Raw genomic sequence first — 23,129 nt, 5'->3', positions numbered from 1 at the left:
ACAGCCGGTGGTAACTGAGGTGACATCTAATATCAGTGAATAGCAGAAGCAGAAGAAAAAAACATCTGCCATTACACTGGAAAGGATCAAGATACATATGGATGACTACTTTCCTCTAATAGTGAAATATACCTGAAGTTGTGACAGTCATGAAAGTCTGTTTACTCATATCCAACAGTCCAATCTTTCCCAATGAGCCACAGTGCCATTTGGCAATGCTAGACTTTTCACAGCCTTGTGACGTCCCAAGATCCTCAGACAGGCACGGGGCCCAGGACTGATGCACCAACTTAATCTCCAAAAATGTCTGTTGGCATAATACTTCCAAATTGTGAAGTCACCAAACTAGTAGGCACAAAGAACAGAATGGAGGAGTTATGGCACCACCTAGAGGACACAAGTGGAATGATTTTTCACAATATGTACAGCAGCCCTGCCACTTTGTCAGACAAAAGAAAAACACCACAGTCACAATTTTCCCACTGCTTTAATAAAGATGGTAGCAAATTATTAAGATACTGCGAGGAAAAATATTAATACTTTTTTCTGAAAATGGAACAAAAGAACTATAGTTTCAGTGCTTGAGACTATGAGGTCGCCCAACCAATTGTACACTGGACATACAAAGATAAAGATTTGCGACAAAAGATTTATCAGACAAAGTGTGGAACTTCTGTTGGACGCCATGAGATAATGCTTCACAGGGACACCTCTCATCTGAAGGCAAGTGCTACAGTTAGGAAGTCAGCAAGAAGACCTTCACATTTACTGCTTGGAGAAGAACTCTTTGCTCTTCTGGACATCAGGGACGATTGTGTCGCTACCAGGTTTCCAACCAGCAGGACACACTATGTGGGGAGGGAGCAGGGAGAAAGATTACCACAACGTTTAAGGGACCTTGAACTTTGTATACTCTGAGACAAAGCACACGTGTGAATAGCCTGGAGAGTAAACCAATAATGCAATGTCCTGGCAACCACATTTAAAAATGCTTTTCTACCATTTATATGCTAGCTGGGACATGTGCTGTTCAAGTCTGAAAAATAACATCAAGTGTTTCTATTAGATGAGAAAAGTAATTTACATTTACGTCATTTAGCAGACGCTTTTGTCCAAAGCGACTTACAATAAGTACATTTGTCAAAAGAAGGAAACAAAGAAACCACAACGTATCATTGCCGATAAAGTAAGAGCTAAAAATAGAACAAGTGTTAGGTCCTCATCTGAGTAAAGTAGTACCTTAAGAGCAACAGTAATGGATAAAAAATAAACCTAAAACTAAAAATATTGCAGTATCTGGGTTTTATTGAATGATGCCAGAACAAAAACTGCAGAATTTTACTCACCCTCTCCATATTTGTCAGTGTGTTGGAAGGCCTGGACCAGGCGCAGAGTCTCATCCACAGAGCGACCCACAGGCAAGTCGTTGATTGTGATCTGCCTCAAGATGCCCTTGTCGTCAATCACAAACAGACCCCTGAGGCAGAAATCAACGTTTAAGTATCAAACAGAAGACATTTATGCTCATTGGCAACATGTGTCCCAAGCTGCACCTTTAACTACTGAGATGGCACACTGGCCAACACGGACGAGTACATCTTACTGCTGCCTTTTGTGACACATAAATTTGGACGCTGAAATGTATACCGTTAGTCCAAAGGAAACGTCATAATAGAAGAACAATCATCAGATCTGCGTTCTGTATTTTCTGTAAGGTCTAAAATGTGTTGTGTTGCTGCCCCCCGTCCAAAGCAGTACTCTGCTCACAAAGCTGGGGGCGTGCCGACGACAAGTCTTTTTAGTAGTCTTGACGCGGCAGAGTTAGCACTTAAATTCCCACTAGGCTACTGGCATAAAATTTAAAAACATATTTCAGCAACACGCGCCGTTTTCCTGACCTGTATGCAATGCCGTCGTCCTCCTTCAGCACACCATAGTCTGTGGAGATGGTCTTGGTGAGGTCTGCCACAAGGGGGATTTTCATGCTACCCAGACCTCCCTGCTTCCTTGGTGTGTTGATCCTATAGGTACAGAACATTGTGTAAATGGAAAATTCAAAACGGATCTGACAAGACAGTGTTAATCTAATTTATAATGTACGGTACTTAAAGCATGTCAAACTCCCCATCAACACCCAGTGCAGACAGTTACCTCAAAACTTATCAAGAATGTGCAGAGAAGCACAGTGACAGAGATAAACTGGGGCGGGGGCGTTGCTTCTGAGCGGAAAAAAACAGTTACCTTTAATAAGAAATTGCAAACTCTCAATGTCCCGATCTCAGACCTTTAATAATCTGACAATATCTAAGGAGCCCTGATCAAATGTTTATATTTTCCACACACATTAACCTTAAGTAAGCCCCATAGGTCACATATAGTTAACATCAACCATAGATTTCATTCAACTAATTTTAGTTTCTACCACATACAATCACACAAACTACAGGGAAAAACTCCTTTTGGTTTGCAGGAATTCTCACCAGGCCAAATGACTGAAATGAGAGTCCACAGAGCAGCCGATGACCTCACAGCCAATGCTGCGAAACTCCTCGGCCCTGTCGCTGAAAGCCACGATCTCAGTGGGACACACGAAAGTGAAGTCCAAAGGGTAGAAGAAGAAGATCACATACTTCCCTGAAGACCACAGAAGGAAAAGACATGTAGTGAGTCTGACCGACCCATATGAGAAACCACAAAACGTATGAGCGCAAGTACAAAACAATGATTAAAAATAAGTGATACTTTTACATACAGTCAAACTACCAAATATCTCGACTACAACGCGTGTTGTATTCGATCCATGTGAAGGAACACCAAGTTACCTTTGTAGTCTGACAGCTGGATGTCCTTGAACTGTCCGTCCACTACAGCTGCGGCCTTGAAGGCTGGGGCAGGCTTGCCAATCTTAGCGATGCCGGAAGACATGGTAGTGGTTGCAAATGACTGAGGGAGAGATAACAAGTACAGTTAACATCCCATGTGCTCCGAGACGTCTTGGGTAAAGTCCGCTGGGCGGGGCTCTGAAATACTCAACATACGCTAAACAGCAAGTGCCAGAGGCTTAACAGCGCAGCTAGGTTTTGCGGCTGCACAGCTCAAAAGCTCGTTCAGTTAGAGAAAACCAGTCACATGCAAGTCAGCCCGGGCGGAACAATAGCCTATTAGGAAGCTTACGTAACCATGATACGCACAAACCCATAAGCATATATATATATATATATATATATATATATATATATATATATATATATATATATATATATATATATATATATATAAATATACACAAGATAGTGTTCTTGTTGGGTTCTGTAAAAGTTTTGACATTATATAGACATGATTAAACTAATTCACACAATAAACAAAATGATTCCATCGTTCATAGCAGCCCATGTGTTTAATATACTAAACACCTACAGTTTGGTTTCCAATGAACACGGTGTGAAAAAGAAAAACATTTTCTTTCATTCGATTGCGTTTGTCATAATTTTTTTTTAAAAACGACAAAAGGCTAAGGCCTATTGTCGTCAGATCTACACGCCTGCAGCAGATATTGCCTGGTCAAAGTTCAGCGTTGCAGGTCAAAGCTTCACCGTTTAAAGTCAAGCGAGGTGGCAGCAAATAATGCTGAAGAAACCGGGGCGGCCATTGACCAGTCTGTCCTGCAAGCTGCAGCACTGGGACAAAGAAAGAGCCAGAAACAGGCCCAAATACTTAAGAAGGAGGGGAGCAACAGACCCGCACTGCCCGGCTAGCTTAACATTAGCTTAATGTAGTAAAGCCGGTTTCTTTGTTGTCTCTCTCCTCCGGGGCAGACAGACTGCTGCTCGGGGAGAGACGCGTAACATAACGACAACGTCTGACAGCAAACACTCAAACAAACGCACAATTTTCAACTCACCTGTCTTTACGTAAAGCCGGAGAGTTAGCAGAGAGGTGGTCTGCTGCTGGCAGGCAGGGGGAGAACACTCGGGGGAGGGACGAACGGCTGAGTGCAAGAAGTAGGCGGGGTCAGCGGTGGCCTCCGGAAGTGAAAATGACTTATTTCAAAGTAAAGATCCCCCTTTGGGTTTATCCATCCATTGTCTACCGCTTATCCTGTATTCAGGGTCGCGGAGGGGGTGACTTTTGGGTGTAGTTGAATAGAATTACTTGTACTGGGAGATCGCGTTTTCCAATACCAAGTACGCCAAGTTCGGACGTGTGGGCTTAGCAGTTCAGACTTGGCAAGTACGACTCGGGAGTCCAGCCACCGGAAGACGGGAGGACGCAGTACGGACATTCTGCAATTGGAACAGCAGCGGAATTGATGACGAAAAATAAATACTCCAATACTTTTCAGTGGGACAATACTTGAAATATAAAGTAGAAATACCTAATATTTAGTTGAATAATTAAATAATTTGCCTTTCTTCGTCAGGAAACATTTTGTTACCCAATACTTCCTATAGCCCTAATCGCTTTTATTTTGAAAATGTACAGCGCCGGACATAGCTTGGGCCAATACTTCCGTTAGGTTTGGGGTCTTGTCTGAATCTGACATAACGTTACTGAGGCAGTCTGTTCAACTTTTTAGGTAAATTAACCTTTATCTATAATTAATAATTTCAGTTTTTAGTTTCCAGTCCAGGACGTAGGATGTATAGCTAGTCGCTGTTTAGCTAAAATGACATTTAATTTCAGCTAGCATGGAGCTAACGTTAGCATGCTTTCAGAGCAAAACAAAGGGTGCAACGGCGATATCCTTAGTAAGCTTTAACTTATAAAACGTTCAGTCATTTGCAATTTTATAATTAACCTTAACTTTTAACTTTGCTCTCAGAGGTGTTAAAATACGAACAAGCAACTGGGACGTTTCTCTTACAGTGAATAACGTTACAAGTCGCAAATCACAGGAACAAATATGTTAATGGAACACAAAGGATGTCCCGATGTTACAATGGTGTTACGTTGTAGTTAACATACATTTAATTCCCACTGTAAAAAACGTAAATTAAGCTGTATTCAATTGATAATTTATAAGTGTATCTCCATCTTGTCGTAACGTAGCCTGTGACGTCACGAGGTTGGTTGGCTTGAGTGTCCTGACATTGCATTAGTTCTACGTTAATGACAACAGTCACTCAATGGAGAATAATGAACCCCAAGCTATGATGCGATGCAAAGGGGGTCACTTTTGTATTGTCCCCGGATGCAGCAATGAATTTTATAAAGTCAAAAAAGAAGGAAAGACTGTCCACTTTCATTCTTTGCCACTTAAGCGTCAGGAGGTTCTTGATCGTTGGCTGGCTGCACTGAAATTAGAGAGTCCTCCGGCTCGGCACAGCTCTCGGGTTTGCAGTGAGCACTTTGTAAACGAGGACTATGTGGGGGAGAAGGCTTTTGTGTCAGGGGAACTGGTGGTGCGCCGTACCAACAAACTGAAGGCCGAGGCTGCTCCCTCTGTGTTTGACTGTCCCTCTCATGATAAGATTGAGTGCGCAGACCGTCCGACCCAACCCGATGGCAAAGAAGTAAAGTTAGCTGTGCACCATCAGAAAAGGGTCCGACGGCATGCCCGTCTGGCGGAGCAGAAAGAGGTATGTCACGATACGGCAAGCAAATTCAACAATCCAGCCATCTAACCACGGCAGGGTAGGGACGAACATCCCCCCCAGCATCCATCAATCCATCCATCCATCGCCTACTGCTTATCCTGTATTCAGGGTCGCGCATCCCCCCAGCATCTCCATAGAATTCAAACATAGTTTCTTCATCTTTCATTCTCTGGTTTAATTTGGGCTTCCCTTTTACCCTGAGTAAGAAGTGGCAACCCTCTGATGTGGTTCAACTGACATTTCCACAACACCTCCGTCTTCACATAACTCTTCATGTTTGCCGGAGAAGCAGTTAGTAATAACGAGCCCTCGGATTGGCAACGTCACTTTGGCTTTCACCCATTTGCTTGATGAGGTTCCTCTATACTTCACAGACCGTAAACAGTTTGCCATCGATGGCACAAGCTACCAATTTAAGTTCTGACAATGCACTGATGCTGCAGAAAGATAAATAAAAGCAGTTAAGCCCCCCCCTAAAATATGCTGTTTTTTTTACAGGCTTTATACAGACTCTGACACTTTTCCTCCTGGTTTCCCAAAAGCCAGCCCCAGATCTACTAAATAGTACATGTACTATATCTTTAATAGCCTATCACAAAAATGATTGTGGCTTTGGGGGGCTCCATGGTATAAAAAAATATTTATAATGTATTATGTTTTAATTAAGAAAGGCATCACATACTGGCGAACAACAAAAACACCACAAAATCATTTACTTTGAAAGATTTATCGTAGGCAACTGGATTTTTTTTTCAAAAACCTAAAGGAAGTTTTTTACACCAGATTAATAAATAATGAAATTTATAAAATCCTCTTCCATTCGTGTACACAGGATCTGCAGAGTGTCGACTTTGGCATCCCTCAGAAGAAGAAACCCACAACAATATCAGGAGCCATGGATTCACAAGGTAGGAGTGAGGCACTGCTATGAATGAGCTACCAAATAATATATGTCTTATGTTACCTTGTTACAAGAGCCTAAAGGTGCTTGTTTATTTATAGCATTGGTCATCACCATGATTAGACCTCGATCTTGGTGTCATTTTGGATTCTTAAACAATTTCTTACTGAATTACAGAACAAAAAATCAACTATGAATGCAAGTTTCTTAAAAAAATGTCAGTATACAAGTTCCACAGCAGTCTCTGGCATAATGTTATCTTACAGAAAGTTTATCCCAATGAGTTCCACATAGTGTGAAACAGATTTAAAATGTAAGGAAATAAGATAATTAGTATTGCTCAGTACTCAGTATCAACAGATAACCTGAGTTTAGGAATCTGAAGTTGTAGCAGGAGAGAAAAGGTTGTGTTGGTAGCCTACATTACTAATGATTGGTGTTATTTGGGACTCATATTGTTCTAAAATGTTGACATAAGTAAAGGCTCTCATGTCTGTTAATTAAGTACTTAATTGCCTCATTAGAAAGCGAGCTTCAGGCTTGTTCTATTTCTTGGTCAGAGACACTGACTGAAGTGCTCCCATTCAGTTTGTGATGACAAACTCGCATCTGACCTTTCCAGCAGCAGCAACAGCAGCTCCAGTCATTTGTGAGGTCTGTGGAACGTTCTTTGAGACACGACGAGGGCTCTCCAGCCATGCCCGCCTCCATCTCCGTCAGCTCGGTGTGACTTTGTCGGAAAGCAGCGGCGCTCCCATTGAACTCCTGTACCAGCTCGTCCAGGAGAGAGGTGACGCCCTCCCTGATTTCAAATTAGACTCATCTGTACCTGGGCTCCAGAAATCATCCCAGCAGGAGTCCGGGGCGCCTTCAGCAGCAGAGGACAGGAGTGACTCCTTCAAAGCAGGGGGTAGAGTGATGACGTCTCCGCAAAAGATGGATCATCAGGGATCTCCAGCGAGACTGAAAGAGTCGCCGACCCCTCTCCTCCCCTCGTCCCCCTGTGGTCTTAGGCTGGTTGAGTCTGGAACAAGTGAAGGCAGCAGTTCATCCTCAGAACACCAAACCACAGCCAAGCCATTGTGGGCGCCGCTGGAAACTGACGCCCCCGTCACCTTAGGTACGACTAAATTCTACATGCTTAAAGAAATGTCAACGGTAGTGAGTGGAAGAGCTAGATATTAGTTAAGTCTATTAGACAACACTCAAACACATGACAGCATTGTCTCCTTGAGACTGGGTTTACTCTCCATTTACTCATCATTTTCTTCATTTTTGCAGCTTCAGACGCCAAAAATGAGGTCCATGTGTGCCAACTCTGTGGCTGCTGGTACGGGACACGCAAAGGCCTGTCTGGTCATGCTCGGGCCCATCTGCGCCAAATTGGAATCCCTGAAAACGACATCAAGGGCAGCCCTATTGATTTTCTTTACCAGATCATGGAGGAGGAGGACCTCAAGCCCATTAGCAGCGAAAAACAGGATGTCACCTCACACAGTCCCCCGAGATCCTCCTCTAAACGACCCTCCAATCAGTCCTCTCCACCCAACAAACAGCGTAAACTGTCACGGGACTTTAGCTGTATTCTTTGCGGGGAGAAGTTTGAAAATCGTAAAGGCCTGGCCATCCATGCACGTGCTCACCTGCGTCAGATCGGAGTGGTTGACCTGCTCGGGAAAGGCTCTGCAATAGACACCATCCAGGAACTGGTCAGCAGTGGCATGTTAGAAGCCACACACCCTCCAAAAACAAACAGTACAACCAGCCCCTCTGCAGCAACATCTCCAGACACGTTGCCCTCGACATCCCTCTCCCCAAACCCGACAATGTACACTCGGTCTCCTTTTAACCGGGCCCCAAAGGCTAAGAAAGGCTTTAGGCTAGCAGTGGACCCCCTTCATAGGAAGCCCAAGCCTGAGCCTGTGGAAATTGAGGTGTCTGACCAACCAAAGGGATCCACCACGAACAGCAACTCTCCTACGCAGAAGTCACCAACTGCTTCAAAGCCCCTCAATTCAGGTAAAGCAGAGATCCAGTAATCAGAATTAGTTATTGCCAAATAATTGTTTGGTACCATAGGTGGTTAATTTTTTTAGCATTTATTATTTTGTTTGTTCTTGTACTCTAAAGTGTGGATTCATCCTCTTTATTTCACTTCCACCCTTCCTCAGAGTCGTCCCCAGATATCCAATCCCCGCCAACAGTCCTTTGCAATTTCTGTGGCCAGCTGTTTGAGACCCGCAAAGCTCTGTCATGCCACGCCCGCGCCCATCTGCGCCAGCTCGGTCTCACGTGGTCCATCAGAACATCGCCGATTGATCTCCTCAAAGAGGTCATGATGCACGATTTAGATGGCAAGAAGGTGTCCTTGCCCACGGGGTCATCAGGCAAAGCCACGTGGACCCCTCAAAGCTCCAGAAGGTCCCTGGACAGCATCCCGTCAGGGGAAACGTCCACCAACCCCTCCTCTTCACCTCTTGATTATTCCATGAAAGAGAAGTCCTCGTCCAGCAAGAGTGGGGCCTCACACATTGGTCAGACATTTACAGCACTATAAAGCAAAATCAAATGATTTCATTATTAGTAATATGTTACATCTGTCAGTTGCGAATTGTAAAAATTCTACCTGGCTGTTGGATGAAATTAATTGTGGATTAAGCAGGTTACACATTTATTTTCACATCTATTTTCACACAATTATAACATGACAAAACTATTCACTGAACTGGAGATGCATGTCTAATCTGTCGCTGGTAATGTAGATAATAATCATTGTCTCAAAATCTCTCGCCGTCTTTGTTTCAGATGCATCCTGTGAGCTTTGTGGGTTTGACTTTGAAAACCGCAAGGCCCTGGCCAGTCACGCGCGGGCCCACCTCCGACAGCTGGGAATCATTGAATGGAAGGCAGACGGAGCGAGTTCGCCAATCGAACTCCTCAGCGAGTTGATCCGGAAGGACCCGGTCAAGGTAGCGGCAATAACCCGACGCTATCGCATGGGCGACCTCTACATCAAGAAGGTGGGCCTTGCTCTAAAATGTGCTTATCAGCATTAGTGGATACACGCTAACAATGTGTGAAGCAATGGAGATTCTAATTGTATGCACTATTCATTGTCTTTCAGTCCCAGAGAGGTGCTGCTTCGCCTTTTCTTTCCACGGACACTGACTCTGTCCCTGGCAGCAGCCTGAAGCCGTCGGTAGGCAGGGAGAGCTTGGGTGTGACTGCTGGCTCATCCAGACACTCACACAGCCAAACGCGGACTATTGCGGCCCACAGAGACCCTGGTGTGCGCTCCCCGAGGGGTGAGAGATGATAATAGCTGTAAACATATACACTGTAACTGATGAAACATTTTTTTCCCCCTACATGTTACTCTTTAACCTGTCTTTGGGGTTTCAGGGGTCCATCCACCAAAACATGCTGTGCTCAAAGGGGAAGAAAATCAGGACACCAATTCCCAGCAGCCATCACGATCAGGCAGCATCCCTGCTATGCTGCCAAAGCCCCCGCTTACACCTCTGGTCAAACTGGTGGGCAAAGTCTACTCCCTCAAGTGCAGGTCAGTCTATAAAGTTCAAAACCAATAAGGTTACCTACATTAGGATTTTCAGCAGCATGCGTTATTACGTAGAAGGCAGTTGAGAGGTGACAGGAAATGAGTGGAGAAAGAGACGGGTATGTCATCCAACTAGTTGACTGCGGGACTCGAACCAGGGATGTGTAAATACACCGCCAGTGTCTGAAAGCGAGATATAAGTGAAACGTGACCCAAAGTAGTGTTCATGACGGCTACGTGGGAGGAAATCATCAGTGTCTGTTGGCCTGTGTATTGATTTGTCGATTTTATTTGCCTGCCCAACGTAGCAAAGGAAGGGAAAACAGCTTTCTGTCAAATTCCACTTCACTAAACATTACAAAGATAGACAAATGGTAAAAAAAATACTCAAGATGTACTTGTTATCAATATTATTTCTAAGAAATTGTTGTACCTGATTTATTCCGGTCTGGTGTTCAGGTTCTGTGAGGAAGTGTTTCATGGACCACTGTCCGTGCAAGAGCGGTGGATCACACACCTGCAGAAACACATCCTGTCACTGGGCTACAAAGGCAAAGCGTCTCCTCCGGCGGCACCCGTGGCGGCTTCAGCACTCGTCCATCCGGTAGCTGTCTAGTCCACAAGGTCTCTCCGTGTCATTCACATTGAACAAGATCGTCGTTTTCAAATGTCAAGGCAGAGGCGAGGAAAAGGCTTCATGCCTATTTTGAAGAAACTAAATGTCAGTAAAAAGTGCAAACTAGATGTTCCATTTTTGTCCTAAAGAGGGCGAGCATGAGCTATAAGAGGAAAGCAGCAGAACATGATCCACTCAGGTAAAATCCACTAGATACAATAGATCACAATACTGATCACTAGGTGTTTTGGGAAAAATGTCCAAAGCTGGTCTTTTCCTTATTTTGATGGCCAGTGGTTTCCTCCTCCTGCTCATACTTCCTACCGCTTGTTTAAATGTTGTAAACATTGTTTGAATGTGATACTGTATATTTAATATTTTCATTAGCACATGTCCCGTACTGAAAGATCCTAGTCAGTGAGTTGATGTTTTTGTTTTGGTCCTACTGAGTAGACTATGGTGGTCATCCATATACTTTATCCCCTTCATAGACTTTTTGAAGCACAGAATCCTGTTTTATAAATTCGTTTTAAGTGTTTTTATGGATTTTCTTTCTCTCAAATATTTTTGAATAACAAAAGACTGTTACAGTTAAATTAGACACATAATTTGAACTGGTGACAACGTTCAAAAAGGTTATCGGTAACGTATTCTCTTGAAAATCAAAGCCTCGACAGTCTTGACCGTAGAGACACTGTGTTTCTGTGTTTGCAACTTTCTTCAGGTATATCTCCGAATAATGTACTGTTTTTCTGGTCTTTTTACATTTATTTTTATCACTTATGTTGATTAAATTTGTGTCTTGTATATAACCATATGAAACATTCATTTTTTTACAAATCAACGTCTGACTACAATTCACCATATTGAACAATTTAATCAAATTTCAGCAAATTTTCTCTCATGTATCTGTTCACTTACATGCATTTACACAGACTTTTTCTTTTGCTGTATCTGCCAGCATCTTTTATTATATTTCTGTTTTCTTGGTCTCCACCACAGACAGTAGGTCTCTGCTATATATTCATGTCACGGTGAGGATCTCCGTCTCATTTGTTGAAATTTACAACCACAGGGAAGTGGGCAGTGTTTCAGTCTGCCTTCAGCCAATGATGGATAAATCTGCTGTCTGCCCCTCCCAGTGTCTCAGCAGGCTGTTGCTCACACCTCTCAACAGCTGAGGGTTAATCCACAGACTCGAGGAACTCAAAGCAACTATTTCAAAGCGCTCATAGAAGTGAGAGCCCAAATTAGGAGCACATCTGTCTTCCAGGTGGCGATGGGATTTGGAATAATGTGGTATAATAACTTTGAGTTTCTGCCTGTTGCCCATGTAGTTTTTAAAACTGAATCCTATCCTTATTTGCCTACTCTGACTGCACTCATGAATGTGGGCTATAGTAATTATAGGAGGTCTAGGACTCATCAGGAAACTGAATGACCTGAAAATACCATTAACTTTAAGATTATGCTTTAATAACAGTAACTTTAATAACTCCATAAAATTAATTCTATTAAATCTCTAAATGTACACCATAAAACGCTCTTGGGGGGTGCAGGGAAAACACGGACCGGTGATTGAAGCTCAAGTTGAATACCACAGCGGTGGTGAAGACTTGAATTAACAGGTGAGACAGTAATAGTCTTAATTGCTGCCAGAGCCCTCGTTAATGTTATTGGTACCAGCTGTGCGTTCCCTGCTGTGACAACTTAAAAACGAACGAACTAAAACTGAGCTAAAAGGACAGTGGAATAATAATTTATTTTAATTTTCTTGTTCTGGAGTTCTATCCCCATGTGCCCAAAAATAGCCACATTTTAAAAAGACACCTATAACTACTGCTGTAAAAAAAAAAAATTAATTAACAATGAATTTATCTCTCTCTAAATGATACATATGTGTATTTTTTACTATTTTTCTACGTCCAAAACCCTCTATTTTCTCTTCCTGTAAAATTATTGTGGATACTGCTCGGACAATGTATCATATATTATATAGTACCTCGCACTTTGACATTGCTGTCATTGCTCTGATCAAATCGAATAAAAGCACACACAGAGTCTGCTGACGACACATGAGCGCTTAAATCAGCAATATGTGGAAACACCTGGTAACATAAGCAAACTTATTAAGCATAGATGTTCTCCTCATAACCGTCTTTTAGTTCTTTCCTTGACAGACAGGTTGGTAGACGTTTATAACTTGATTTGTTTTCCGGGTGGAAGCAAAGCAAAGACTTTCTGTCCTTCCTCGGGTTTGTCTATGACTCAGTGTCTGGAAGGAAATTCTTCCAGTATGATTTATAGTATGTTTTAGGGGCTTGGCAGAATATTGATATTTTTTCACACAAATTTTGGCTTTGCAACCATCCCTCAGAAAGAACAGATTGAGCAGTGCATCTGTTATTTTCCTTTCTGTTTTCTAGATGTTTTTAGTTTTGCAGTTTGACGTTGCTTTTTCTTGGTACTCCCAGCAGCAGTTAATATGTGGGGGGGATTTGGGAATTAAGTAGATGCAATTTCCCACATTCTGGTGCTTCATGTTTTTAGAAGATGTCTCTTCCGTATCTAATGTCTCTTGTTCCTAGAAATGGTGTCTGACCTAATTCGACTCTTCTGAACACATCAGTCTTTAGCCAGTGTCTCTACAACTTACCATTCCGGAGATACAGCCAAAATAAAAAAAGGAAATAACCCTAACCCCAACCTAACCCTAAACCTAGAAGCAAACTTCCTTTGGTACTCGTGTGTGCTGCAGGTGTGTGAAACCAGGAAAACATGGAGTCGATTCCTATTGCTGTGGCTATTTTCTTACTGATAAAGTGGAACGGATTTGATCGTGAAGCAATGAAAAGAGTGCTGGACAAATTAGACCCATCATGCACTAATATTTTAATGTCCTTTTAAAAAAAAAAAACGGTTTGCTTTATTAATGAAGCAAACAACCACCTTCTTGGACTTCTGCACCAGGAGTAAAGCATCAGGTTACATTGTGGGATTCAGCATTTTCACTGTCATTTTCAGGTGGTTTCATGAGGTTATGCTTATGTCATCAAAGTGCCCTTGACTACTCAGCCAAGTTTTGCAGCATTCAGACTCCACTGACACTGGAAACCAGGGGCTGTTCTGCTGCTGATGTCATCATGCCGCTGTTCTTATGATGACTCCAATGACCTCGCATAACTTCTCCATTGAGGTCAGTCAAACTGATTTATTTGCCACACCCTAATTCCAGTCCAACTCCATCCGCTGTCAGAGCTACCGTGGAGCCCACACTGCCACTAACTCCCTGCATAAATATGATCACATTTCTGGAAAAACAATAAAGTGATTTTTAGAAAGAAGCAGACAGAAGGATCTATTCTAAAATATGCCTTGAAGGATTTGCCCAAGATGTCAAACTGATTCAGCAGCGAAAACAGGTTAAAAAGACAAAGAAAGAATCCAAAGCCTGCAGATCACAGTGTAAAAGTGAACCACCACCAGCATCTGATCGAGAAAGAAGACCGCGAAATTAAGGAACAACCCTCCAAAGATGGGTAGGTCTTTATTCACTGCTACTGAAAAGCGAATATCACGCTGTAGTCATTTGAATATGCTAATGATGGAAAAATGATCATTAGTGTGTATTCTACAAAGACCAGAAGAAAAGAGATGGGGTTGTAGCGTTCATTAACTTGTCACATAAAACTCCTAATAACACCACATGGCATTTATTACACTATTTGTTTAGTAGGTCATTTTCATCGCTGGGTCATTTAAATCAATGCATATTTCTCACATGCAGTCGTTATTGGTTCCACAGATGAATTGACTCAAATGCACATCAAGCTTTTTTTCCTCCTCAACTGCAGTTCATCTATATTGACTGTAGTCCAATAACTGTTAACTGCAGAGAGGAATTTAACAAATAAAATCAATCACACTGCCCGTTTTCATTGAAGAGGAAACCGTGTAAGCAGTTATTTCTCAGGAGTGCACGAGTACAGTGAAGACTGGTTGATTTATTTTACTCACTGAAAACAAAAAACAAGATACAATATGACTCACATTCATATTTACACGTATAAGGAATCAAGAGAAAGGTGATGTGGCTGTGCATCACGTTACATTTTTCAGGAATAATGTGCAAAAATCACTCATAGTAAAGGAGAAATCAACAATCCTGTAGAATCCCCATCCTAAAACCACTTACACACACATTTAAGGGAATATAGAGAACCCAATAAACCTGGGTTGTGTAAGTAGTATAGACCCTTGTTGTCACGCTTGTTATTCGCTATTCTGAGTTTCCAAGTTCACCACATAAACAGACGTGCTGCCAGAAACATTAGCCCCTAACAACAAGTCCCAGAAGCTTTACCACAATAAATATCTTCTGCATAATCCCAGACATTTTCCAGCCCCATCATCCAGCTCTGACTCCTGATTTATTCAGGCCCAGGAAGAATACTATATTTACATGAATGAGCTGAGCGAATCGAAATCCAAAGCAAAATATCAAAGTCAGTGAATTTACACTCACTACCTACACATCCTAACACTGTATAACCTTACATGAACCATTTCTTAACATGGTAAGATACTGTGACAGGACACAGGCAGACACTGTAGCTCTGCTCATTACAGAGGAGTCCCTCGGCAAAGCATGTTCCAAACCAGTCTGGCTCCTGGAATGTGGGGGAACGTCTGCTATAAGGTGTGAGCCATGCAAAATGGAGATATTTCACTTCCAGACCCCAAAAACTGGCGCTGACTGGGTCTATTTAGCAAGAGTCTTATCGTGACTTAAAAACCCCAACATGTAGAAAAATTATTGAAGTGGTAACCCTTCCCTATAATTAGCTTTGCATGAGCAAATATGTGTTTTAGAGATTTCTAAAACATGACATCAGTCCTCACTTTTATAAGCAACTATGAACCAGGAGAAGCCGTGAAGAGTTAAGGTGATAAAACAATGTGATCTAAGCTGTTTGAGCATGTTTTAAAGACCCCAGGGTCCAAACAGATTTAAAATGTTTTGAGAATTTAAGTGTGAGAACAAAGTACGAGAGGTTGACAGCTCTTGTGACTTGTCACAGTAGTAGAAACACAGGCTCAAGGTGTAGTAAGACATGTGTGACAGTGAGTGGAGCTAACAAAAGATAAAAGTGTCAATCAAACATATTTTGTACGCAGCCACATGGTGGTGACAAGAAGTTGAATAAGACGAGGAAGATAAAACGGCTACGTTGATGGACCATGTGTGCAACTAGACTTAAAATCTTGGATTAGTTAAGATATATTGATTCCACCCAGGGAAATGTAGAAGTACAAACACATTTAAACCATTTAAACACCATAAGTAAATGCTTAAAATAGTGAATCATATTTACTCAAAAATAAGTACGAAAAGGAAGTTGCAATGAACTATTCCGTATGAAAATGAGAGAATGACATTAGCAGGTGGATAAAATGTCTTGTGTCTGCAGACAGCAGTTGATAACAGCTGAAACAGAAGTGTGGAAAGTCGATGTTATAATGCAAGAAAGTAGTTCCTCAGTCTGAAAGCAGAAACCTTGTTTTTCATGCTACTCGTGAGTATATGCGACATACTGTACAGTGTGATGTCCTGCTATTTATACTAGATTCCAATCATCAGGGCTTTGTTAGGCACCGTGAAGTCTCTGCCTGTAACTGATGCGTACACACTGACTCAACAGAGTAATGCATGTAAATTAATTTCCGGGAAAGTTAGTACAGTACAGCTGACTGTTTAGCTTTGTCTCATTGACACTCATCAGAGAGGGAGTCAACAGAGGCACATGCAGCCAGTCAAGAAGACAGGGGTCGATAAATAGCAAGTCAGGTCTGAACACAACACATATTTTGAGGTTAAGATTCAGCCTGAGATGTAATTGGTGTCTGAAAATAAACTCCTTATTATAGCTTGGAATTATTCAAAATGTGACTTCTAATGGATTTACAAGTCAAATATAGCAAACTTAAAATAATCATCAGCACAGTGTCACAGTGATCACATATTATTCCACAAATATCCACTAAACCACACGCAGCAGCACTAATAATAGATCAGCTATCAGTCATCTTATGTAAAACTGAGCATTAACCGTACTTTCCTGAACAATAACGTACATGTCACATGTCTGTAAGTCTCACATCATTTGCTGCACAGAAGCAGAGAAGGTATACATTTGGAGTTCGTACATGTAACACTCAGTGACTCCTCAATGTGTCACATAAACACATGACTCCTCCACGGTGCCGCGAAAGCTCAGCCGGGCAGCATAAGCTCCAAATATGGAACCAAAAATATTGGGGAGCGACCAAAATCTCTAAAAAGCTGGCTGCATGATTTTGTTTCGGCGGTGTTTACACTGATGCCTCGTTCGGCAGCGAGCGCTAGGCTTGTGTGGCCGCCCGCCTCGTCTTGATCCCTGCTGAGGGAAGAAGCAGAGTTTGGCTCCTGAACGGCTGTTGACTCATGTTGTTTGGTAACGGATTGTTCCCGCTCCTCTTCGATTTGACCCTCCCTGTTTTACTGCTCTCGCTGGACAATCGACATCAGAAGGAGTCAATCATAGCAAGTGGAAAAACACATTTAAGCACCTTTATTTGAGATTTATCATTAAGTAAACAAACCAATTCTGCACCATTAACGATGCACAAGGCCTATAAGGGTGTACTTATCCACGCCATAGATAACTCACTGCCCGCCAACTGTGAGATAAATCGGTTTTTAAAGCTCCCCGAGTTTGCAGACGCCTTTTCATGATGGATCTTGTTTACCCCCTGACGTCAGATCTATATCGGCAGACCTGTTGGTGGAATGTAATTTACGACTGTATGAAACGGATCAATCTGGGATTCAAGGCAGGGCCGATGCGTTCCCAAACAAACGAGGTGGTTTGCAGGTCAATTAGTCTACTTTTTCTGTCACCGCTGTCACACACACCCCTCTGCCTGTATCTGTGTGATGCATCTTTCGCTGCTACCCTTCAAATCTCCCATGAGCTGTTTATAGACGGTCATGGAAGTCAGCCAGCAGACTCCACCCGCTCCCTTCGTGACTGGATGGTCCAATAATACAGTCCACCAAACAGCACATGGAGGTCCGTCAACATATTTTCATATAATATCCTGAAAGCTGGAAACTATAACCACCCCCGTTTCTGACCTGCAAATAGACCAAAATGTCCCCGTGAAAGTTCCCATAAATGTACACGTTGACCGCTTCAGGACATGCGGCACCTCCCAACGCGCAACGACGGAACATTTCGATGTGTAGTGAATCATAAAAAAGGACCAAGACAGAAAAACAGACAAAATATGATATGAAATTGCAATACTTAAATCTCATGTGGGTTGTTTCAACAGAGTAGAGAGTGCAGCCAATATGTTGGACAAACGGCCAAAATGAATGTGCTATACTAACAGCCATGAAAGTTCCACGTTTTCAGCTTCACACCCATTGGATCGTCCATGTGTTTCTGGATCTTCACCACCCCATTCGCCTCCCTGCCTCTCCTTTTCTCCTTCTCTCCACTGGGATCTGTGATTCATGGGTTCAAGAATGTCAGAAGGCCGTGGAGAGCCGAGGTCTAGTGAAGCCATCGGTACGGTTGAGAAATACAATGTCTCAGGTGTTAAATATTCATGATGGGATTAGAAAGGATTGAAAAAAGTCTTCAAGCCACTTGAGTTTCTCTCTAAACTCTTCCAGGATGCGTTTCCACACAGTTGAGATGAGCCTGTTGTGATGAGTCTTTTTTTTAAATCTCACCCCAAAAAGCTCATGTAGTTATTTAATGATGTGCTGCTCGGTCTTAATTGGTAGTAATTCTGTGTCTCTACTTAAGGTAGTAAAATAGTTAGCTGGAACTGTTAGAGCAGAGAAACATGTTGAATCCATTCATTACCTCAACACTCTTTAAATTCATTATAGTATTGGTCCTACTGCAGCTCCACGGGCGCCATTTCAACATGAGGAATGCAAAGGCTGACAGGTGTAGCATGCCTGGTTACCGTTTCTATGTCGGGTATGTCACTGTCTGGGGAAGAAGTAGGCAGTCAAGTGCATAATGAGGATGGCATCCTAAAGGACACATCTGTTTTTAACTCCTAAATTCAGCCTCAAAGGCTGTCAACGCAGTCGCAAAAGTTGGGAAATAAGTTAAGAAAATACTGATACTGTATATCAACAGGGATTTTGCATCTGATAGACTCATCATATAAATATCTAATGGGTTTTCCGGAGCTGTTGCAATAACGTGGATATCCAGTAAATGTGGGCCAGATACCTCCATCCTGACTGGTTATAACTGTAAAGTCCAAACATTTTGTTCATTCATCGCTCAATATTAGCTTCATTTAGATTCCAGATTTTTGAATAAAGCCCGCCATGCACCAGAACATAGAAAAATAGCCAACATTAGCTACACGGGTCATTTCCTACTCTAATGGTTGGTGGTCACTAAGCACTCCAATGCATGTTTTTGTTTTTTTCCCCAAAGCTGAACACCAGAGCACCGAGATGGACCAGAGTTCAAAGGGAAACGATTCTGTCTGACAGGAAAGTGCCCTAATGTTGTACAGATGCATATTACACGGCCGAGTGCAGAAGTCTGCTAGATTTCAAAGACGGTTTCTTAAGAATTATATTTTGGGTTTGTTTGGTATCGATTCTGCCGTAATGGTGTACAGATGTTTATTACAATGCAGAGTGCAGAAGTCTGCTAGATTTCAAAGACGGTTTCTTAAGAATGATATTTTGGGCTTGTTTCTTCTGACACAGTCCTAACCATCAACACGTTTGGATCAAATGTCACCAGTCTATTGTTGCATGACTTCTTTATGCACAGGCGTCCAATCAGCCTTCAGCCATATTACATCCAGCTACATTTAATCAGCTAGTCAGCGATTTTTCATGCTAACACATTGTTCATTTTGCAGGAACTCACCTGTGACAAAAGCAGTATAAGCCAGCATTGACCTACTTCACACTGGCTTGAACATCACAGAGTATAGGATACTGACAGATGGCACACATGAGCTGTCAAACGCACCACAAACATTCACATGCTTTCTCTAATAAGGTTTTGTTTGAAAGAGGGCCGTCACCGTGATACTCATCGTGTGCTCAGCAGCTCCAGGAAGACGCTCAACGGAACATAATAACCACACAGTTGTTCAGAATAACTCATATTAATCTTACTTACAAAGCTATTAAAAGACAGATTCAAACGTCTCCTTTTCTTAGGATAGGAGGTTGGACGTGAGCACCCTGAGGGTGGGGGTCATGATGCTTTTCACCTGAGGTTGAACGTACTGAATGCCTCTGCGTGTTTAGAAAAGTTTGAGCCACAAATTATTTGAGCCGCATTTTTCTTCTGTGACGTGTTTGTTGTTTTCCCTTCTAAATACCATTTGGCCTTCAGCATGACCACATTTCAGCACGGCCACATTCATCTCAGCGCTAAGTCAAATAGTAGAGATGATAACAGGGCTATTTATTATCACCATCTAGCAGTCAGTGGGACAGATTTTTTTTCCTTTGCTCTTGTTCTTTTGCATTGTACTTTTTTTATATTCTTTTTGAGAAGATGGTCCCAAATTTTAATTAATCTGTGGATTCCTAAGTTTTTTTTTGTTTGCCTCAATTTTTCATTTTAGATAGATTTTCTAGGCTTTATTTGATGGTTTGATTACATAGCATTTAATCTAATATACATTTTTGGGAGGATCAATTCCATACAATAACCTATCATGAGGCTAAATATAGTAATGTAATCTCACGTCATCATTAACATTGCAATCTACCAGTAGGTACAATTGAATACCACCATAACTGACCATCTTAAAATATGTTTAAGATACACATGTGTATAACTTGAATTAATGTGTATGTTGAAGGATGCTTTTGTAATAAATGTAGTATTTTGCCTGAAATCTGCGTGTGGGCGAAACATTGAATGAGGAATGGGACTGGTGTGGTGAAATCCAAAAAAGACCATTTATAAAATAATCTATAGCTAAAGAAATATGTCCAGTCAGAGAGGGCCGTCTGAGCACAGGCACTTTGAAAAAACAAATGGAGGCCAATGCTAAATCATTTGTCTTCATCGGGGTTTGTACTAAGTTCTTTTTTTGTCTTTTGAAGTTCAGAAACATTTATTTTCTGACTATTTGGACTGTTGTCCATAACACCTGCTCACAGTATGTGTGAAATGTGAAAAATCTCAAATGTTGCCCAGAACTTGTAGGAACACATCAGTATTATGTGTTTCAGATGTCTGTGCTTTGAACAACCATCTTGTTGCGTTTTTATGGGGACAATCTTTACACATTTTATACAACAAATGTAGCACATCAACTGTATCATACATATAGGAATTGGTTTGAAACGTATTGAAGGAATAATTCTCATTATATTTCAATCCAAAATAGAGATGAATCGTGATGCATCGAGAATCATTTAATCATCGAATCGTGACCCTCTGAATTGTAATTAAATTGAATCGTGAGGTGACTGGCGATTGCCGTCATGTATGTAAGATGTAAAGTTTTCTTGATGTGTTTCTTACAGAATATACAGCAGAGTATTTAAGTAACTTCGTTATTTTTCAACCTGGACCCTATTTTCCTGTGTGTTTAAATGACAAGTTTTTGAAATTGGTCCAGTATTATAAAGCTGTAACAGGGAAAAACGAGTTTTGAGGGCAAATGAGCAGTGTCATTGTAATTTAATATTAACTTAAAGTTCTTGTTTTTGACCCTGACATGCTCAGATTGTTATCACAAGTGTCTCACATCCTTATCAGAGGGAAAAGGCTCTGAACCTGTCACTCCGGTCCGATCCGGTCTGTTTGGTATTGTTCATGTCCAAAGAGAAGTATTGTTGTGGACTCTGAATATCCATAAATAAATAGGCTACAGGTGAACAATGAAGTCAAAGACCCTCTCATCCATATTATCAAATTCATCTAAAACTATCCTACATATTCAGCCATGACAATCTTCTCTAGGCTACTCTTTCTGTACTCAACACAATAAACTCTGCCCGGCCAGCACTCATGTTTCCATGTTGTCTTCAAACTTCACTTCACCACACAAGACTTCTCCTTGAGTGAGGCTTGTACCACAATGCCAAACACTAATAACTATCAGAGCCTCTCTGCAAAAACAAGCACTTTTAGGACGACTTGCCCTGATAGGATTACATCGCAGGGCGTTGACAGCACTCTCACTCAATACTGTACCAGTGTCAGCAATGGTTAGAAAGAATATACGTCCAGGTTGAAAAACACAGAAGTCACCATTTAAGCTTAGTTGAAACAACTTTTTAACCACATAAAATGTGTGTTATACTCCCCTGGAAGACATTGCAGTGATCAGAGTCTGGTTGTGGCGAGCGGCTTCTTGTGCCAAACATGTGGTTTAGGTTTAGTTTCTGAGAATGCCAGGGCACACCGACATCTTGTAGCTTAGTGGTAACACAGACATACTGTAAATAGCCTGCAACCAGAAGCTATGTGGTACTACAACGCCGATATTTTAATTTATTTATTATGTATTATTTATTATTATTACATGAAACAAATGTTCTTTGAGCCACGGCGATCAATTAAAGAGTTTATTGATATATTTGATAAAGAGGATTGTGTAAAAGCTATGAGGTCTTTAGAGTCAACCGTTTTTATGATCATTAGATCTATTATCAACTTAAATATTCCTTAAAAGATCCTTGCATGACGTAATGTCCCTGCTGTAAATCCTTGTATGGAAACGTTTTAACCACATTGTTTATCATCAGCTAAAGCTGCCATAAAACCCTATTTGTAGTGAGACAAATGAAGATTGTCTCAAGCATATGCCTATGAAACTAGAACCTAAGTATCAGAAATATAAAGAAAACACACCATTTAAAGGTAGAATGAATAACCTATCCAAAATGTTTCTTTAATTTCTTCTTCTTTCTTTATTTTTTGCCCCTAACTGTGTTCAAACAGGCTCGACATTACATTTTAATGGATCTATTAAAACATTAAATAACAAAACTTCATATACAAATAAAACATGGGGCAATAAATACTTATAAAACAAGCAACACTCAGACCTGGTTTATCTCTACATCTACTTGACAGAGAATCTGAGCCGTCATTACGTCAGTTTGAGCCTGAACTTCGGAGACGATGAGGGAACGAGACTAAGCGATGACGTCCTTTCATGAGGCATTAACAGGTTCCTGAAATAAGGGCAGAGCACGAACTGATTGTTTTACTGTCTCTCCGGCCCCCGTTGTTCGTGTTCCAGAGAAACCAGGGTCCTTAGGGCATCAGCAGTTTTCAGCAGTGTGTGAAAGCAGCATCACTGCCCATTGTTATTAATCAATCTAATCTCAGAAAAGTGGTGAATCACATCACTTTCCCTAGATCTGAGTTTGGTGTCCATTCACAC

At 41.6% G+C, this 23,129-nt stretch overlaps 2 protein-coding genes across 8 annotated transcripts; one reads left to right on the top strand and one right to left on the bottom strand.

Annotated features, from left to right (window-relative positions):
• Window positions 1-468: 468 nt before the first annotated feature.
• Window positions 469-4,020, bottom strand: prdx2 (peroxiredoxin 2). The gene is made up of 6 exons (XM_084006114.1): window positions 3,902-4,020; window positions 2,823-2,943; window positions 2,481-2,634; window positions 1,899-2,021; window positions 1,347-1,477; window positions 469-848 (listed from the first exon to the last, which is right to left on the bottom strand). Exons 2-6 carry the CDS (start codon window positions 2,923-2,925, stop codon window positions 766-768), a joined length of 594 nt encoding a protein of 197 aa, XP_083862240.1. The 5' UTR covers window positions 2,926-2,943; window positions 3,902-4,020; the 3' UTR covers window positions 469-765.
• Window positions 4,021-4,502: 482 nt separating this feature from the next.
• On the top strand, window positions 4,503-11,498 carry LOC311009471 (protein Wiz-like). Of its 7 annotated transcripts, XM_084003666.1 has the most exons (10): window positions 4,503-4,576; window positions 5,472-5,579; window positions 6,430-6,505; window positions 7,121-7,618; window positions 7,780-8,517; window positions 8,670-9,032; window positions 9,304-9,518; window positions 9,623-9,803; window positions 9,901-10,060; window positions 10,517-11,496. In XM_084003666.1, the coding sequence occupies exons 3-10, from the start codon at window positions 6,493-6,495 to the stop codon at window positions 10,671-10,673; spliced, it is 2,325 nt and encodes a 774-aa protein (XP_083859792.1). In that variant the 5' UTR covers window positions 4,503-4,576; window positions 5,472-5,579; window positions 6,430-6,492; the 3' UTR covers window positions 10,674-11,496. The 7 variants fall into 7 exon arrangements, with proteins under 7 accessions (XP_083859792.1, XP_083859794.1, XP_083859793.1 ...); XM_084003668.1 differs by lacking the exon at window positions 5,472-5,579 and having other exon boundaries at window positions 4,506-4,576; window positions 7,124-7,618; XM_084003667.1 differs by lacking the exon at window positions 5,472-5,579 and having other exon boundaries at window positions 4,506-4,576.
• Window positions 11,499-23,129: the final 11,631 nt, after the last annotated feature.

This window comes from Eutrigla gurnardus, assembly GCF_963514095.1.
Source record: "Eutrigla gurnardus genome assembly, chromosome: 3".
Taxonomy (NCBI): domain Eukaryota; kingdom Metazoa; phylum Chordata; class Actinopteri; order Perciformes; family Triglidae; genus Eutrigla; species Eutrigla gurnardus.
The sequence above is the reverse complement of the archived record's forward strand: the minus strand, read 5'-3'. Positions and strand labels throughout refer to the sequence as shown.

What these genes read in the sequence shown, in the direction of transcription:
- LOC311009471 (XM_084003663.1), top strand. Translation starts at nt 5,127, where the DNA reads ATGGAGAATAATGAACCCCAAGCTATGATGCGATGCAAAGGGGGTCAC. An exon ending in TGACGCCCCCGTCACCTTAG is followed by an intron (nt 7,619 to 7,779) that starts GTACGACTAAAT and finishes TCATTTTTGCAG; the next exon opens with CTTCAGACGCCAAAAATGAG. An exon ending in GCGACCTCTACATCAAGAAG is followed by an intron (nt 9,519 to 9,622) that starts GTGGGCCTTGCT and finishes ATTGTCTTTCAG; the next exon opens with TCCCAGAGAGGTGCTGCTTC.
- prdx2 (XM_084006114.1), bottom strand. Translation starts at nt 2,925, where the DNA reads ATGTCTTCCGGCATCGCTAAGATTGGCAAGCCTGCCCCAGCCTTCAAG. An exon ending in CATTTCAGTCATTTGGCCTG is followed by an intron (nt 2,022 to 2,480) that starts GTGAGAATTCCT and finishes CTGTACCTATAG; the next exon opens with GATCAACACACCAAGGAAGC. An exon ending in GACGACGGCATTGCATACAG is followed by an intron (nt 1,478 to 1,898) that starts GTCAGGAAAACG and finishes TTTCTGCCTCAG; the next exon opens with GGGTCTGTTTGTGATTGACG.